A 17805-nucleotide genomic window follows, 5' to 3' on the forward strand; every position below is an offset into this window, starting at 1 on the left:
TTTGAAAATTAAGATGAGTATAGTATACTTGTATATTAGAAGGTTAATGGGGTAGTATTTAGAAGCAACATATAAGAATTCAATATAGTACTTATTTTGTGTAATAGTATAACTTAAATTGTAGTATATATAGGTAATTTTGTATTGGTGGCGGCCACAATTGGCCGACCAAACCGTCCAAGATCACACATTGTGTTGTCACACTTGAATACTTGATAAAGACATTAATTATTCAATTTCTCCCAATTAATGCAATTATAGAAATTAAACAAATGTTAAACCTATAAATTCCAGCAAATACATGTAGTAATCCCAAAATGTAGATTAATTTGATCGATTCTATAGAAACAAACAATTTTTTAAAGCAATAGATGAATTAACAAGATTCAATCGATTTATAATTTTATGCCAACAACTAACATTAGTACATGAATAAAAGATCTACATAACCATGATAGGAAAAACATTTTATTTCAAACAGAAAACGATAAATTGAGTACTGCTTTATTCTTTTAACACCAATCAAGAGTTGTAGTAAATTATATTAATAAAAAACAGTAATTTTGTTTATCATAATTTACCTACCTCAGTCCATGCTATTGTCTTCCTATTAATTAAAAATATCACTATTATCTCTCTCACTATCTCACCAAAGCCAACCATACCAAAGGAATCTAACCAATTGTTTGTGTAAATTAAATAATTTAAAATTTAAAAAATCGAAAAAATTTCCTAATCAGTCAGCTAGGTGCTTCCTCTATTTGACTTCAAACAAACAAATTCCACAAAATTAATGTATGGAATATTATTAGTTGAATTATTCGTATTAAGTAGGGATGATGGAGTTTGAGTTGACCCAATGGGCCAACATATTACTCCTTCCGTCCCACTATAAAAATCTCGGTTAAGTTCGGCACGGATTTTAAGAAAATTTGAAGGAAAGTTGGTGAAAAAAAATAATGGAATGCGGATCCTTCTTTTTTATATTAGTTTTATAATAAAATGTGAGTGAAAAAATGTTAGTGGAATGTGGGGCTTAATACCATGTATGGAATATTCAAACCGGGACTCCTAAATTGGGACACCCAAAAATGATAAACCGGGACTCCTAAAGTGAGACGGAGGGAGTATGAATCATTGAACCATATCAAATAGTACTAATAGTCATTTAAATCATGAAAATTGACTCATTCAGTCAGACCCCAGAATAGGCCTGATTCTGAACCGACCCGGTCACCTGATATTGGATCCACACAATATATGAATCGGGCTACTGATTCGGCTTGTGGGTTCGGGCTGGCCCAACATTGGATCCACATGAACTTGATGGGTTCGGCCCGGCTCTAGATGTAGGTGAAAAGACACAATCACCCTCCAATTATATATATGGATGAACATGAACGTTATCTACTATACTATCAACCATTGCCTCGTCTTAGATTTTATTATCCATTAATTAAAAGAAATGGATGGACTTCAGCAAATAGGTCTACCAATTTTGGGAATTGTTGCAGCTGCTGCTGTTACATTTTATGTAGTTAGTTTTTCTGAGATCAGAGAGGTACACACACACACTCTCTCTCATACACAGATTTACTGATTTTTAGTGTATAAGTAACTCTTGTTGATAATGTCGAATGTTGTTGTCAGAAATCGTTGAGGGACTATGAAGATAGAGAAGATTATGAAGGGAATGGTAAGTTCAAGTCCTCCTTGAGTTCTAGAGAGAGAAGAGCTAGAAGAAAGGCTGAGAAGGATTCCAAATCTTGATAATTTGTATGCTTATATTCCTTTTTCTTCATCTTATATTTTTACTAAGTTGTAGATTAGTTTATTGATTGTATGAAGAATTTGAGAATCTTTTTTAATCTCTGGTATATTTATTGGATGTATTATAAGTGAGTTTTGTTTGTAATTCTTGTTAGTTATTAAATTGATTTTTAGTGTATTACAATTCTAATTATTTTAGGTTGATATTTGATGTTTTAATATCATGTCAAGTAGTGCATATGATTTTCTAAACCGTAGTTTAATTTTTCACTTAAAATCTATAAAATGAGTGATAAAGTTTTCTTAAAGTCAAAAGGGAAAATATTACACTCCGTTCAGGAATAGGAGTCTCGTTTACTATTTTACACTTATTTTATAAAAATGATTAATAAATAGTTAAAGCGTAGAAATAGTAAAATAAGAGAGAGAATAATGTAAACAATTACTTTGCCATTTCTACATTTTAACTATTTATCATTTTTATAAAACATGTGTAAAAAAAATAAACATGACTTCATTTCGTAGACGGAGGGAGTACTAAACATTCATGTGTGGGGGGTAAAACTTAGTTTTTAATAGAGAATCCTATTTATTCTTGAAAAGTCAACAATATTATTATCAAAATTAAACACTGAGCATTTATTTATCTTTTACAAAATTAAATTATAGAGTTAGTTTTATCGGAAAAAGCTAAAAGAAAATTGCAATTAGAGGAGTATATAATGATATAAACATAGATTTGCCTTTTATTTTCAATCCCATATTCAATAGAAACATGCTATGTTTTCACCATTATCAATATTTTCTTATAATCAAATCATTTATTTCCTCTGAGACTTGAGCTCTGCCACCCTTTCTTCAGTAGCTTTGAGAGCCTCTCCATATATCTCTATCAGCTGCAAAAATGAAGCAAAAAATTCATTAAAATCTGAAATAAAGAGCTCCAATTTCATAAATGCAAAAAGGCATGACAATAAAGAGCTCAAATTATTTTCTTGCAAGGTTTCTAAGTGTGTGTGTGAGTGTTTTTCTGTTAGTATGCCTTGAATCTGTATAGATCTCGATTAGACAATTGCTCTATTCTGTCACAACAGTTTCAAGAGACAGAGAGACTATTCAATCAAGTGTACATGAATGTCACATTGCCTTACCTTATCAACTTCTTGAGGAGTGATGATAAATGGAGGAGACATCATGATAATGTCACCCGCAACGCGAACTAACATGCCCCGTTTCTGACACTGCGCTCCAAAATAAGCTCCGACACCTGAGATTATATAGTACGGTAGGTCAGAACGTTGGAATGTAGCGTGGACAGCACCGTTGTTTTTTGTTTAAACGTTCACCAAAAGAGCACGAGATATCATACCCCACTCAGCAGGAAAAGGGTCGTTAGGTGATTTGTTATCCGTGAATTCCGTCCCAAGAATCAATCCCGTCCCACGTATCTTCAGGACAAGGGATGTTAGTGATGAGCAACCGGAGACCATGACATACATAAATATCGAGTAGATACGCGAAATCATACCTCACCAACAATGGGACTACCCGAAAATGCTTTCAGGCCTTCTTGAAATTTAGGGGCTATTTTGTTTACTTGCTCAACTATATTCCTCTCCCTGCACCATTTTGACAAATAGCATCAAAAAATTTCTATGAAAAGAATCGAACACGAATTCGTTCTTCGTGAGTTTCAGGGCAAGAACGAACGATAATTCGTCGTCATTTGGTCGTTTGAGGGTTCACAAGATTGGCTAATTACTGCAAATAACATTTTTCCTCAAATTTTCGAACTGTTTCATATGTAGAACAACGTTTTAGGGTACGTGTAAACCTAAAACGATCGGGCATTTGTATCAATGGATATCGATTTTAATGGAGAAGGTAAAGAACATACTTGTAGATCTTGAGTGCTTCCAATGCAACGGCACATGATACAGGATGTCCGGAGTAAGTAAATCCATGGGAGAAAGAACCTTCAAACACAAAACCAGGTCAATGCCACTCGATTTTATGCATATAATATCTAACGATCTAGTAAAGTTTGTACGAACCAAGTTTATTGCTCTGAGAATATATGACATCGGAGACTTCAGGGCTGACAAGAACAGCTCCGATAGGCATGTATGCAGAAGAGAGCGCCTGTCCAATATCGAAAGCAAGGAGAAATAAGTGAATACAGAACTAGTAAAGAGTTCTTGCATATTTTTGTCGTGACACGAACCTTTGCTATAGATACGAGATCAGGTTTGATGCCGTACTTATCACTACCAAACATCGTCCCGATCCTTCCAAATGCACATATCACCTCATCAGCAATAAAGAGGATATCGTATTTCTTTAAGACCGCTTGAACCTGCAAATGTGCAAAAACAAAAATTCACATGGTACCTTTACTGTGAATTCGATTATAACAATGCATGGTGGCACGATTGTGTGAAAAGAAAAGTTGACCTTGTCGAAGTACGTTGCAGGAGGAGGTATGACACCACCAGCCCCCATAACTGGTTCAGCTATGAAAGCAGCAATCTGAAAAAATATAGATTATTTTTTAGTCAAACATTGTAAAATTAGGGGAGAAATGGAAAATCAATGATCTGACGTTGATATCTAATAAGTACTTATGAGTTACCGTGTCGGGGCCTTCTTTGAGGATGAGGTTTTCCAAATTATTGGCCAACCTGGTTGAGAACTCCTCCTCCGATTCACCTAGAAAGCATTTTTTGATTTTTCAGAAGACGTGTAATTGGGAATAACGTATAATTAGCAAAGGAATGCTCCAAAACCTTGTTGATGAAAGCGCCAATAATGAGGGCAGTCGGTATGTAAAATAAACGGAGCTGGCAGATCAAATTTCTGGTGCAGAGCAGGCAGACTGTTGGAAACATATACATTGTCCGGTTAGTATTAAAAACTGCATATAAATGATGATTATAATTACGTAATATCAAAGGCGACGGACATACCCGGAAAGACTGGCTGATATAAGCGTCGAACCATGGTATCTGCCATGAAAGAAGGAGAGATGTAAGGAAGGAAAAGAAAGCTTATAGAGAGTGTATTGTAGAAATGTTTGAAATGAATTACGATTTTGATCGAGCGATGAACTTCTTCTTGTTCGGTCTCCCGAGGGCATTGTTGTAATACCAAACCAACTTCACCTACAAGACAAGGAAAAACAGAAAAATTCTTTAAATTATAAATTATTCTCATCAAGAAAGATGGAGACGAAAGTCGAGCCCCAAGACTGAAACCTGTGTATCATTGGCTTCCGATCCACTATTCGTGAAGAAGGCCTTAGCCATTTTGTTGGCTGTGAACATCTCCAACAGTTCACTTGCTAGATCCTGCATTCAAAGAGAAATTTAAATGAGGGCGTCCCGATTTTCTAAATTCCGGCTTCCTGAAAGGATGGAAGTTGTCTTACCAAAGAAGGTTTTGTGGTACGGTTCCAAAATGAGTGGTAAAACGGCAGGGTGTTTAGTTGTTTAGTCGCAGCTTCAACAAGACGAGGCTCGTTACCACCTACAAGAACACCAGAGCATGGATACAGTGAAATACGCGACGATTGCACTGTCCAAGAGCTATACCAGCTGTATATGATGCTTAGCACAATGAATTTCAAACCGATTAATAATTGAGAAAAAAAATTCAAAATCATCGAACTCTAAAAAAAAAAAGTGTATGATGCCAAGGCACTTTGTTAAGTATTTTTCAGTTCGTCAACAACCAAAATGGCATGTGTGCACACGCACAAATATAAGTATAGATTAGTTGACGATGAAGTGCAACACGTATGGACAGGTAAGCAGAGGACATTCGGACGAAAGTATAATCAATCATTCAAGATGATTGAGCCTAGCAGATAGCCAGAACTGAAAAATCGAGAAGCAGCTACAGAATAGTTAATATAGTCGAGTATTCTTAAAGGGAGTGTGAATACCAAGAGCAGTGCACCATAGACCAGCGAGAGAATCGAGATACTTTTTTCCGTTAATGTCATACACATAGGACCCCTAAATCAGACAAGAAACATCGTCATAACTAAAACTTGGAAATAATGTGAAAGAAATTGAAAAGTTGGGAGCAGCTTCAATCACAATACCTCTGACTTTGCGATTACTAGAGGGTTCACGTCCGTGGACTGCCATCCAGCCGTAAAGGGCGCCAGCATATCATGCCCCTTAAACCTAAGAATGCCAAGAGTTAGTTCGATGGATAGGGAGCCATTTCTTATTCGTGCGAACAGAAAAACAAAGAAAAAATAAGAATGTAGAAAAGATTAAAAAGAAAGGTGCATACTCTTTCTCGTCAGTTGATGGAACATCCTTCTGCGCAGATGCCTCTGTACCATACCATTTCGTAGCTGTAGAAGCCCGAACTAAATCTTTCTGTAGAATTTTACGTGCTGAAACATCTTTTAGGTTGCAGCCAGCCTGTTGTAATGCAGGTTACACGTCAGAAACCAAATTTAAAGCCATCAAAGCAGAGATTTCTTCGTCCAATTCCAAAAATCCTAATCTATGGTGCATCTGAAGTTTCTGTAGGTCAAAAAATCAAATTATACACACAAAACATCGATTTCAGAAACGTAAATTGCAAAGTCGAGCTTGCTGTGATTGCTCATTTGGATCATTAGAGACCAAATCATTCGCGAGAATTGGCTCAATCCGTTAACCAAAACGTAAACCGAGCCTAGCCAGTCAAGCTTTTACTCGTTGGCCTTAGAATCGAAACAAAAGATGCATCTCTTCTCGAATTTACACACGGAGAGCATAAATGTAGGAAGGATTACAGGCTGCAGCAAACTCTACTTCGAAGAGTTATGAAAATAAAATTGAACAGATAAACTGTATGAACTAAAAGCAATCGACATTAAGGTCATTTTTAAGAGGAATCGCTGGTCTCAAGCACTAAAATCAGTTTCTCACTGTCAATATACAAGTACTATTAGTTGAATTTTCTGTTGCTTCTTCTTGAGTCTTGACCAATGTTTAATCATTTGAGACATTGAATGAGCTACAAATACACACACCTAAAATCAACATGAAACAAAATTCTACAGTAGAGAATCTGAAATCCTAAAACACAATTAGAACCAAATTTATTAGTCCAAGTAAAAGATCAATGTTTTCCAAGAAACAAGAATGTCAAAACTATTCATCACTTTTTACTGTACTTTTCACTGCATCCCAACTTTAAGGAATTGACTAAACTAATCAAGAAAGCAAAAAGACTGAATTTTCATCCACCAATAATTATTCTCAACCCGCCCTCCCCACCCACCCCAAGATTAAGATATTTTGGCACCCTAATTAGTGAAAAATCAAATTCATCCATGGAGAAGCAAGAAACAAAATTCAAAGGGATATCAATCCAAGTTAAAGACAAATGTTTTCCAAGAAACAAGAATGTCAAAACTTTTCACCACTTTTCACTGCATCCCAACTTTAAGGAATTGACTAAAAGTAACAATCAACAAGAAAGTAAAAAAGATTGAATTTTTATCCACCATATAAGTCATTCTCACCCCCCTCCCACCCATCCCAAGCAAGATCAAGATATTTTGGCACCCTAATTAGTGAGAAATCAAATTCATCCATGGAGAAGACAAATGTTTTCCAAGAAACAAGAATGTCAAAACTATTCACCACTTTTCACTGCATCCCAACTTTAAGGAATTGACTAGAACAATCAACAAGAAAGTAAAAAGATTGAATTTTTATCCACCATACAAGTCATTCTCACCCCCCAAGCAAGATCATGATATTTTGGCACCCTAAATCAAATTCAAGTAGATTCCCTCAACAACGAATTCGAAGCAAGAAACAGAATTCAAAGGGCTATGAGAACCTGGGTGGCGTTTCTGAGGGCTGATTGAAGGAGGCGATGCATCATCCCTCGATCTTTTTAGGGGAAATTAAGCTGAGCTAGTGAATGTTTGTTGAGTGCTGGGGAAAAGAAGCATGCAGACAAAAGAGAAAGAGAGGATTGACGGAGATTGGACTTGAAATGAACATATATAGCAAACCCAATGACTCAGCTCCACATGGAAGTCCATTCACTGATTCAGTTATGCGTAAATCGTAGAGAATTTTATTTTGCTTTCCTCGTAGATATATTCTCACATAAAAATCGAAAAATTGCAAAAAAATCAATAAATTTGCTTAATCTCATTATATGTTTGTTTTTCTGAATAAGGGTATGTGAATAATTATTGTCGAATGTATACTGCTCCCTCCATTCCGCGATAGCTGAGTCATTTCATTTTCTGTCCTCGTTTTGAAAAAATGATATACTCCCTCCGTTTCGGCTAAAAGATGACACATTGCTCAGCCGACACGAGATTTTAGGAATTATTGACTAAAATGTTTAATTGGAGAGAGAAAATGTGGATGTAAGTATTAAAATAGAGAGATAAAGAAAGATGAATATTTTAATAGAAGTGGGAAAAAGTCGTTGAGTGTATTAATTGGAGAAAGAAAATTTCTAAAAAAGGAAATGTGTCATCTTAGTTGGGACAAACTAAAAAGGAAAACGTATCATCTTAAGCGGGACGGAGGGAGTAATAAATAGTCGAAATGGAGAGAAAGTAAAGTAAGTGACATATAAGGTAGATAAGATCACTTACTTTACTTTATCTCCATTTTAACTATTTATTAAATCATTTTTTCAAAATGAGGGCAGAAAATTAAATGACTCAACTATCGCGGAACGGAGGGAGTACAATTTACTACTCCCTCGTCCCAATGAAGATGACCCATTTTTGCACGAAATTTATGCAACTTTATTTTTTGTCTGAAATGGAGAGAGTAAAGTAAGAGAAAATGAAGAGATAAAAGTATTTTTTTATTTAGTAATGAGTTATTTTGATTGGGACAAACTAAAAAAGAAAGTTGGTTCGGTGAGATAGATGGATTTATTTATCCTAGGATATGATTGACGTGGGGTAGTTATATATGGAGTAGGACATCATTTGGCTTTTGTTGAGAGGAGATAAGTCAAATTTGGCCACCTTATTTTGTATAGCTATCCAGGCTGCGATTGAACTAACTTGATAAGATTGAATATTCCGAGATTATTGATTAAATAATATTTTATTCATTTTTTAAATTAAGAATTCTTTTTTCTTCATCTCATCAAAAATACTCATTTCTTTTTATAAAAAATTTACCTTTAGACTCTTTATTCATTAACATCAATTTATTTATCATTTATAATATTAAAAACTATCATTAAACACTAATAATAATATATACTACTTATTATATTATTCACTAACATTATTTTAATTGCCATTCTTCTTATCACTCCTACTTACATATTAATTAATTTTGCTGTCGTCCCGAACATTCTTAATCCTCTTAAAACATTTGCCATTTGGGCTCGAAAGCATTGGGGCTAAAAAAAAGTGTTAAGATCTATTAATGTGTTATACGACAACAGGCCCATTAAAAATTGGGTCTTTTTTTCTTCTCCATTTCTAAGTTAGAAAATTACCACTACTAACTAAATAAATTGTTGAGTGCAGATTTATTCAACAAAATAATCTCTTATTTATCTATCATTGTTTTTATAGGCTACAAAAATTTATTTACCTGCCACAAGTCCAATACTCGGCAAAATAGATGGTTATGCCTCAATTTTCAAAATAAAATCCTTACAATCATTTTTCTCAGCCATATATTATTGGATTATAGTAATCATATAAAGAGAGATATAACTAAAATTCCTAAGGTTAACTGATTCATTTTATTCTCTCTTCTATTTAAAGATTAATTTTATTTCTCTTCCTCACTTTAATCTCTCCATTTTATTAATTCATAATTTAACTTCTAAATATTCTTTCTTTATTCTTATGCCAAATAAATGACTCAGTTAACTCGAAAAAGAAGGGAGTATTTTTTCTATCATACAATTGCAATAATAAAATAGTGTGCGTGTGATTTTACAAAATAAAGTTCTTATATTTAATTTTTCCTAATCATATTCCCTCCGTCCCATTTTAGGAGTCCCGGTTTACTACTTTTGGGTTTCCCACTTTAGGAGTCCCGGTTGGAATATTCCATAATTGGTAATAGGCCCCACATTCCACTCACCTTTTTTCACTCACATTTTATTATAAAACTAATATATAAAAGTATGACCCACATTCCACTATCTTTTTTTACCAACTTTCTTTTATATTTCTTAAAATCCGTGCCGAACTCAATTGGGACTCCTAAAGTGGGACGGAGGTAGGGGTGGGAATACGGGTATCCACGGATACCCGACCCGAAAAAATCGGGTATTCAAACCCAAAAATCATCGAAATGTCTATCCAAAACCCACCCCGATATATTTTCGGGTACTCCAATACCCGCCCCGGGTATCCATACCCGACGTATCGGGTACCCAAATACCCGACTCTTTACATGTGTTAATAACTAATAAAAAAATTCAAATTTTATATATTCATATAAATATAGAAATATTTAAATTGACTAATAGTATCTTTAACGTTTCATTCATTTATAGTATACGGTTATATTTTTGGGGATTGGTTATACAATATACAAGTAAGATAATAAAAGTTACGCATAAAAAATGCTTTTAAATAATAAATTGGATATTCCGGTAATATCCGATATCCATTCGGGTTATCCAATACCCAATTTATCTCAAATTTCAATACCCAGTCTCATACCCAATCCCATAAAATTGGATACTGGGTATCTAAAATCCTGCAGGTATCGGGTCGGGTACGGGTAAATCCAATACCCGATATCCGTATTCCCACCCGTAGACGGAGGGAGTAAATCATAAATGGAATAAAAGAAAAGAGAGTCACGCGCTAGAGAGAGAAAAGGGTGGAGCGAGTGAGAGAGGGTGAAGAAGTAGAGCGAGTGGCATTCAAATCGAGAGAACCCTAATCTCCCAATTTGGGGGAAAAACTTCGTCGACTCGCTCAAACCCTCGCGTGGATTTGCAGTTCTATAAAAATCGCAGGTAATCACCACTCTCCACCTCCACAACTACTTATTCCCTCCTTTTCTCTTCTGCTCAAACAATTCCACAATTCAACAATTTCTTGCTTAATGATTAATAAGGATCTCAATAAACGGAAAAAGTTCCCTTCAATTCCTGCTCCGATCCATCATCCATGCCGCTTTTTATCCATATTTTTTGTCTTACTTTTTCTTCCTCTAGTGAATTGCCTTTTCCATTATAATGTGCTATCAATGGGTAACTACTTGATGTTAAAATTGGAGAAGCTAAGACTGAGTAAATGTGGTTCCTTTGTGCTTTGCTGCAGAGAGCTACCATTTATAATGAATGTGCTATCAATGGCTAACTACTTGATGTTAAAATTGGAGATGCTAAGACTGAGTAAATGTGGTTCTTTTGTGCTTTGCTGCAGAGAGCTTCCATTTATAATGAATGTGCTATCAATGGCTAACTACTTGATGTTAAAATTGGAGATGCTAAGACTGAGTAGTTGTGGCTCGTTCGTCTAGATTATGCGGTTTCTATGTGGAATTCATGTGTTGATTGAGTCATTTGTGTATATGATCAGTCAGTTTATCGTTTATATGGCACTTCCAAAAGTTGCATAGTGTATCCTGATGTGCTGTATAACTGTATTAGTATAAAAAATGTGTTTTTTTACTCTGAATTGAGTTTCAGTGACCTCCTCTGAGAATGAGCTAAACAACAGCTCTTCTAAAAACTTCAGCTTGGGCATTACTGAAGAATTTGTTGCTTTTGTAAAATGTTTCTGACACGTCACACAGGCTTTTACATGGTCATTTTGCTTCTATTTACTGGTTTGATTTTGTTGTATGTCTGTGTACATAATGGTGAATGTTGTGGTTATTTCTTGATGCTGATGGTGGACTGCAATGACAAAAGAGGGTATGAGAAATCAAGGAGTGAAAGACAATGTTACTATTATCTGTTTTATATATTGTGTTCCTTTTTCTTTTTTTTTCTTGTGGCAGTGAAATGAAAAAATAAACAACTGTGTCAAAGCTGATATCTTTTTACTGCTTTATAGAGCTCAAACTCATGTTCAATTTTCCAGGTCGCTAGACAACAGCTTATTACAGGAAAAAAGGTTGGTGTGTCATGGATATAGATCTTAGGTTGCCTTCTGGTGAACATGATAAAGAATTGGAAGAGCCTAATGGTATTGTTAATATGCTAGACGAGGAAGAGAAGCCTCTTAATGTAGATGTAGTGGGTGAGAGTATGGGAGATGAGGACAAGTTGCATGTTGAAGATGTGGATGACGTGAATTCTCCCTTACCTGATATCGATTTTAAAGTTGTGACGATTCTTGAGCCACTCCCTGGTATGGAATTTGGGTCTCATGGGGATGCCTATGCTTTCTATCAGGAATATGCAAGATCTGTGGGATTTAATACTGCAATTCAGAATAGCCGTCGTTCAAAAACATCAAGGGAATTCATCGACGCAAAATTTGCATGCTCTAGATATGGAACAAAGCGTGAGTATGAGAAATCTTTGAACCGCCCACGCAGTAGACAAGGAAGCAATCAGGATGCTGAGAACGCTCCAGGTCGTCGAGCATGTGCCAAGACAGATTGTAAAGCAAGCATGCACGTTAAGAGAAGGTCTGATGGGAAATGGATAATCCATAGATTTGAGAAAGAGCATAACCATGAACTGTTACCTGCCCAAGCTGTAAGTGAACAGACCAGAAGGATGTATGCTGCAATGGCTAGACAGTTCGCTGAATATAAAAGTGCAGTCGGTCTTAAACATGACTCCAGAAACCAATTTGAAAAGGGCAGGAGTATGGCAATGGATGCAGTGGAGGCGAGTGCTTTGCTTGAGTTTTTCGTCCATATGCAGACTCTAAATCCAAACTTCTTTTATGCAGTGAATTTTGGCGAGGATCAACGTCTGAGGAGTCTATTATGGATTGATGCCAAAAGCAGGCATGACTATCCCAATTTCAGTGATGTTGTATCTTTTGATACAAGCTATATCAGAAACAAGTATAAAATGCCTCTAGCTCTGTTTGTTGGGGTCAACCAGCACTACCAGTTCATGCTACTTGGATGTGCTTTGGTGTCTGATGAAAATGCTGAGACGTATTCCTGGGTCATGCAAACGTGGTTGAAGGCTATGGGTAGCCAGGCTCCGAAAATTATGCTCACTGAGCAAGACAGATTTTTGAGATCTGTTATTTCAGATGTTTTGCCATCCACACTTCATTTTTTCTCCTTGTGGCATATAATAGGAAAGATTTCAGAAACACTGAATAATGTAATCAAACAGAACGGAAACTTCATGTCAAAATTCGAAAAATGCATTTATAGGTCATGGACAGAGGAGGAATTTGAAAAGAGGTGGCGCAAGCTGGTGGATAGATTCGAACTGAAAGAGAACGAGTTGATCCAGTCATTGTATGAAGATCGCAGAATGTGGGTGCCTAACTTTATGAAAGATGGATTTTTTGCTGGGATGTCGACAGGTCAACGATCAGATAGTGTGAATTCTTTCTTTGACAAGTATGTTCATAAGAAGACAACTGTGCAAGAGTTCATTAAACAATATGATGCCATTCTGCAAGATAGGTACGAAGAGGAAGCGAAGGCCTCTTCTGATACATGGAATAAACAGCCTGCTTTGAAGTCTCCTTCACCTTTTGAGAAGCATGTAGCTAGCCTTTATACTCATTCTGTATTTAGGAAATTTCAAGTCGAGGTATTGGGCGCAGTAGCTTGTATACCTAAGAAAGAGGAACAAGTTGATGCGGTGGTCACTTTCAAAGTACAAGATTATGAGAGGAATCAAGAATTTGTTGTCACATTGAACGAGTTGAAATCCGAAGTGTCCTGCATATGCCGCTTATTTGAACTGAAAGGTTTCCTTTGTAGACATGCAATGATTGTTCTTCAGATCTGTGGCATCTCAGCAATACCATCACAATATATTTTGAAACGGTGGACCAAAGACGCCAAGAGCAGATACTCAATGGGGGAAGGGTCCGAGCAGGTGCAGTCAAGGCAGCAGCGGTATAATGATCTTTGTCAAAGGGCTATGAAATTGAGCGAAGAAGGATCATTGTCACAAGAGAGTTACAATCTGTCTCTTCGTGCACTTGATGAAGCTTTTGAGACCTGTTTGAATGCCAACTACTCCAATAAGAATCTTCTAGAAGCTGGACACTCTGCTTCCCCAGGTATTTTGTGCATTGAAGACGACATTCAAAATGGAAGTTTGAGCAAGACAAATAAGAAGAAGAATGCAACTAAGAAAAGAAAGGTTTGTCTTGAACGAATCTAAAACATATCCGTTTCCGCTTTCTATGTTTTAAACTCACACATTATCTGGTTTGCAGGTTAACATGGAACCAGATGTTATTACAGTTGGCACAACAGATAGCTTACAACAAATCGTACGTCAATGTTATTGCGTGCTGACTTTTCAATAGAAATTCATCTTAGTTGATACATCTGCAGTTTCACCTGCTACATTTTTTGTTCTAAATCATTCAATGTTTGAATGCTAGGAAAAATTGAGTTCTCGACCTGTAAATCTGGATGGATTTTTCAGCCATCATCAAGGTTCTCCGGGAATGGTAAGGAACATACTTTGAATTACGCAAGAAAACTGATGTTCGAATTATCTCACTGTTTCTATTTGAATGGTACAGCTGAACTTAATGGGCTCCACACGCGATAGTTACTTCGGGAACCAATCGGCCATTCAGGGACTAGTACGTCATATTATTTTGACTAACAAAAAAAGATACGTTCTTTATTATTTCTGGTAATAACGGAATCTGAAGTTATTATCTTCTTTAGGGCCAGCTGAACTCTATTGCACCTACTCATGATGGTTACTATGGTACTCAGCCTGCCATGCCTGGAATGGTATCTTGTTTTTCTGTGCAGCTCTTTCTTTTTCCTGTTGCTTCGTTTCGTTTCTGATTTTCATGGTCTTTCTTGAAGGGGCATATGGAGTTCTTCCGCAATACAAATTTTGGCTATGGCATTCGGGTTAGTATGTAGGATGGTTAGCTTGATTTCAATTGTTCTTGCTATCCCACCAATCTGCGCCTTACCTATGCATCACTTACCACAGCAGGACGATCCCAACGTGCGAACTTCCCAGTTGCACGATGACGCACCAAGACACGCGTGAGAAAATCTCTCTCTCATTCAATGGTAGGTAATGATGTTTCATAGCTCAACCTTTCATTTTCATACGCTGCTCGGTGTTGGTATTGACTGATATACATACGCCATTGTATAGAAGCATGCAGGCTAATTAGTCGAGCACGTTGGTATCCGTACAGACTGATTGATGCATAACAAGAGGCTGAGTGAAGAGTGTGTGCCAAATGGGAGAGCATCTCTTGATTTTAACTGTACAGTAAGTGAACATAGATTGAGCAGCAGCATTTAACTTTGTTGTCCCTCCGGCACGGTGCTGTAGCAGGATCAGCAGCTTCGTCGTATCTGGCCGCCGCCGCGTCGCTGTGTTGTAGCGATAGTAGCAAGTTGTATCTGTAGTTAACTTAAGGTAAATCTAGGATTCCTGTGAAGAAGAGGGCATTGTTGAGTTGATGTTTGTTGTGTTACCACATTAAATATCTATCTATAATTCTACATCTTTACTTAAGTAAAATTCTGGTTTTTATTATAAATATTGGTAATCATGATGTGTTATGTTATGTACTACTTTGTTTTATAATTAAGAAATTTGAATTGATGACAACTAGTTGAGTACCAAAAAGGATATATTTTATCCTTTATCAATATTAATTAAAGTTTGAATATTATAGCAAATTAATTACTGAATTATTGGTAAAAGTTAAATCAGGAATGATGCATTGTAATGACATTTATTATACTCCATGAAATGTTATTTTTAATCTTTAGGTTTTATTGGTTCAATTAATTATGATTATATTCTTTAGGATTTAATATTTTTCTATTTAATTACTACACTCACGCAAATAGTATGAAACGATATTTTGGGTAGAAGTAGTTCAGCCGTTAATTTTGACATTCCAAAAATATAGTACTACTACTACTACTTAAAAATTAATCGCATGCTCACAACATGCATAAATAAAAATATGAATTGTTACAACATGTATAAATAAAAATATATAGTATAAATATATGAATTGTTAGGCTAATTACATCATTACTTGCACAAGTACGGATTTGATCACGCCCACAGACAAAAGGATTAGCAAATTGTTTAATGTGAATGTGACATTGAAAGATATTATTCACACACATCTTTGACTACTATTAGGACATGATAAAATGACTTCACACTATCATCCTCCCCACTAAGTCATATGATCAATTATATGTGTGATGCATCTATAGTGCAATGAGTTTCTAGATTTCTTCCTCTCCCTCTCTCTAACGCACTATTTAATCTTTTATATTATGTATATATACAACTTCAGTGTACTAACTAATTTACAGTAATAATTAATAACTTTCAATTATGTGTATTAAAATTATAAACACAAAGACATAATTATATCAATACAACATGTAAATTTAAATATCAACACGTACAAAGACATAAATTTATCAACATGATGTATTTAAAATGTCAACATAATGACATTAAAATGTCAACACATAATTTTGCTGAACTTCAGTATAATGGGTTGATATTATGTGTTGGCATTTTAATGTCACTGTGTTGACATTTTTAATATACTGCATTGATAAGTTAGCAGAGTTAGCAACTTAAATACTCCCTCCGTTTCGTGGTAGTTGAGTCATTTTGTCATTTCGGTACGTTCCATAGTAGTTGAGTCATTTTCTTTTATAGCAAAAGTCAACACATTTCTTATCTCTTACTTTACTCTCTCCTAATTTATTCTTTCTTAATCTCTATACCTTTTTCACTTTTTACTATATTTTTCCTTTATTTAACTCACTTAATACATTTTTTCTTAAATTCCGTGCCGAAAAGAAACGCTTCTACTATCGCAGAACGGAGGGAGTAGTTAGCAATATAACGCACCCCCGTACAATGAATTAGTATAAAAGTACGGAATTTATCGACGAATTTACCGATGACATTATAACTGGTAAATTAAATATACACTCATGTATTAAATTATTCATTTGATTTTATAAGATGGATCGAGTGAGTCAAGATTCGAAATCGAACACTGAAAATAGTAATAAAATTACAAATATATATATGAACCAACGAATTTTGAACCGTCAAATAATTTGACACAAAATTTTGAATTGTAGTATAGAAAATGAAAGTATACAAATCAAATGAGTTGATCGAATTTTCTCAAGTCAATGGTTCAATAGATACTAAGTATTATTCCAATGAGAAAAAAACAAAGAAGGATGAGATCATTGCTTTCATACATGATCGATATTTGTAGCTTCGTGGAAGCATCACCTCCCCCACCTTTTAGCTTCACTAGAAACTCCACCAAACATTTCATTTATGCATTAATGTTTAGGTCTTTCTTTGACTTGTTCTATCTTTATTTCATAGAGTGGGAAGTTTAATTTACTTATTGTACCTTTAATCATTGAATAAATAATCTCGATCAAAGGTAATTTTCATTGAATGGACAAATACTCCCTCCGTCCTAGATAATTCGACTCAGTATTCCATTTCGGGTCATCCCACATAATTTGTCTCATTTCACTTTTACTATTTTTGGTAGTGGACCCCATATTCCACTAACTCATTCCTACTCACATTTTATTATAAAACTAATACTTTAAAAGTCTTCAAACTCGTGCCGGATCAAAGTGTCCTGGGACGGAGGGAGTATAACTTATTTTGAAATCATATTTCTAAACATTATTTTGATGAAAAAGTTAACAAGGTCAAAAATGATAAGATAAGATTATCTAATCACATAATCATGTACATGTTGACGATTCTTTATTATCATATTATACCAATAGTGGATTTGTTTGTTGGTAATACCTCGTGTCTGCTAAACCCTAATACTTTTATAAATCACATAAACTTTTAATTAATTTCATCAATCGTCATCCATATATA

General features: G+C 35.3%; 3 protein-coding genes across 3 annotated transcripts; 2 read left to right on the forward strand and 1 right to left on the reverse strand.

Annotated features, from left to right (window-relative positions):
- The first annotated feature begins 1418 nt into the window (after window positions 1-1418).
- On the forward strand, window positions 1419-1948 carry LOC125194138. Its single transcript, XM_048092188.1, has 2 exons — window positions 1419-1561; window positions 1651-1948. Exons 1-2 carry the CDS (start codon window positions 1466-1468, stop codon window positions 1768-1770), a joined length of 216 nt encoding a protein of 71 aa, XP_047948145.1. The 5' UTR covers window positions 1419-1465; the 3' UTR covers window positions 1771-1948.
- Window positions 1949-2490: 542 nt separating this feature from the next.
- LOC125194135 (gamma aminobutyrate transaminase 3, chloroplastic-like) lies at window positions 2491-7786 on the reverse strand. Its single transcript, XM_048092186.1, has 18 exons — window positions 7624-7786; window positions 6073-6206; window positions 5876-5960; window positions 5714-5786; window positions 5198-5295; window positions 5025-5117; window positions 4858-4931; window positions 4737-4775; window positions 4557-4645; window positions 4403-4479; window positions 4225-4299; window positions 3995-4126; window positions 3825-3912; window positions 3668-3746; window positions 3299-3389; window positions 3140-3218; window positions 2922-3037; window positions 2491-2666 (listed from the first exon to the last, which is right to left on the reverse strand). The coding sequence occupies exons 1-18, from the start codon at window positions 7666-7668 to the stop codon at window positions 2592-2594; spliced, it is 1542 nt and encodes a 513-aa protein (XP_047948143.1). The 5' UTR covers window positions 7669-7786; the 3' UTR covers window positions 2491-2591.
- A 2834-nt stretch (window positions 7787-10620) lies between these two features.
- LOC125196593 (protein FAR-RED ELONGATED HYPOCOTYL 3-like) lies at window positions 10621-15414 on the forward strand. The gene is made up of 9 exons (XM_048095176.1): window positions 10621-10758; window positions 11834-14046; window positions 14123-14179; window positions 14294-14362; window positions 14438-14500; window positions 14589-14657; window positions 14736-14783; window positions 14869-14951; window positions 15040-15414. The coding sequence occupies exons 2-8, from the start codon at window positions 11878-11880 to the stop codon at window positions 14926-14928; spliced, it is 2535 nt and encodes an 844-aa protein (XP_047951133.1). The 5' UTR covers window positions 10621-10758; window positions 11834-11877; the 3' UTR covers window positions 14929-14951; window positions 15040-15414.
- Window positions 15415-17805: the final 2391 nt, after the last annotated feature.

The sequence above is a fragment of the Salvia hispanica genome, chromosome 6 (genome assembly GCF_023119035.1).
Source record: "Salvia hispanica cultivar TCC Black 2014 chromosome 6, UniMelb_Shisp_WGS_1.0, whole genome shotgun sequence".
Taxonomy (NCBI): domain Eukaryota; kingdom Viridiplantae; phylum Streptophyta; class Magnoliopsida; order Lamiales; family Lamiaceae; genus Salvia; species Salvia hispanica.

Excerpts from the sequence above, each read along its gene's own strand:
- LOC125196593 (XM_048095176.1), top strand. The coding sequence starts at position 11,878 with ATGGATATAGATCTTAGGTTGCCTTCTGGTGAACATGATAAAGAATTG. Across the intron at positions 14,047-14,122 it reads ATGCAACTAAGAAAAGAAAG|GTTAACATGGAACCAGATGT; the intron begins GTTTGTCTTGAA and ends TCTGGTTTGCAG. Across the intron at positions 14,180-14,293 it reads CAGATAGCTTACAACAAATC|GAAAAATTGAGTTCTCGACC; the intron begins GTACGTCAATGT and ends TTTGAATGCTAG.
- LOC125194138 (XM_048092188.1), top strand. The coding sequence starts at position 1,466 with ATGGATGGACTTCAGCAAATAGGTCTACCAATTTTGGGAATTGTTGCA. Across the intron at positions 1,562-1,650 it reads GTTTTTCTGAGATCAGAGAG|AAATCGTTGAGGGACTATGA; the intron begins GTACACACACAC and ends TGTTGTTGTCAG.
- LOC125194135 (XM_048092186.1), bottom strand. The coding sequence starts at position 7,668 with ATGATGCATCGCCTCCTTCAATCAGCCCTCAGAAACGCCACCCAG. Across the intron at positions 5,296-5,713 it reads TCTATGGTGCACTGCTCTTG|GTGGTAACGAGCCTCGTCTT; the intron begins GTATTCACACTC and ends GTGTTCTTGTAG. Across the intron at positions 4,932-5,024 it reads CGGAAGCCAATGATACACAG|GTGAAGTTGGTTTGGTATTA; the intron begins GTTTCAGTCTTG and ends CTTGTCTTGTAG.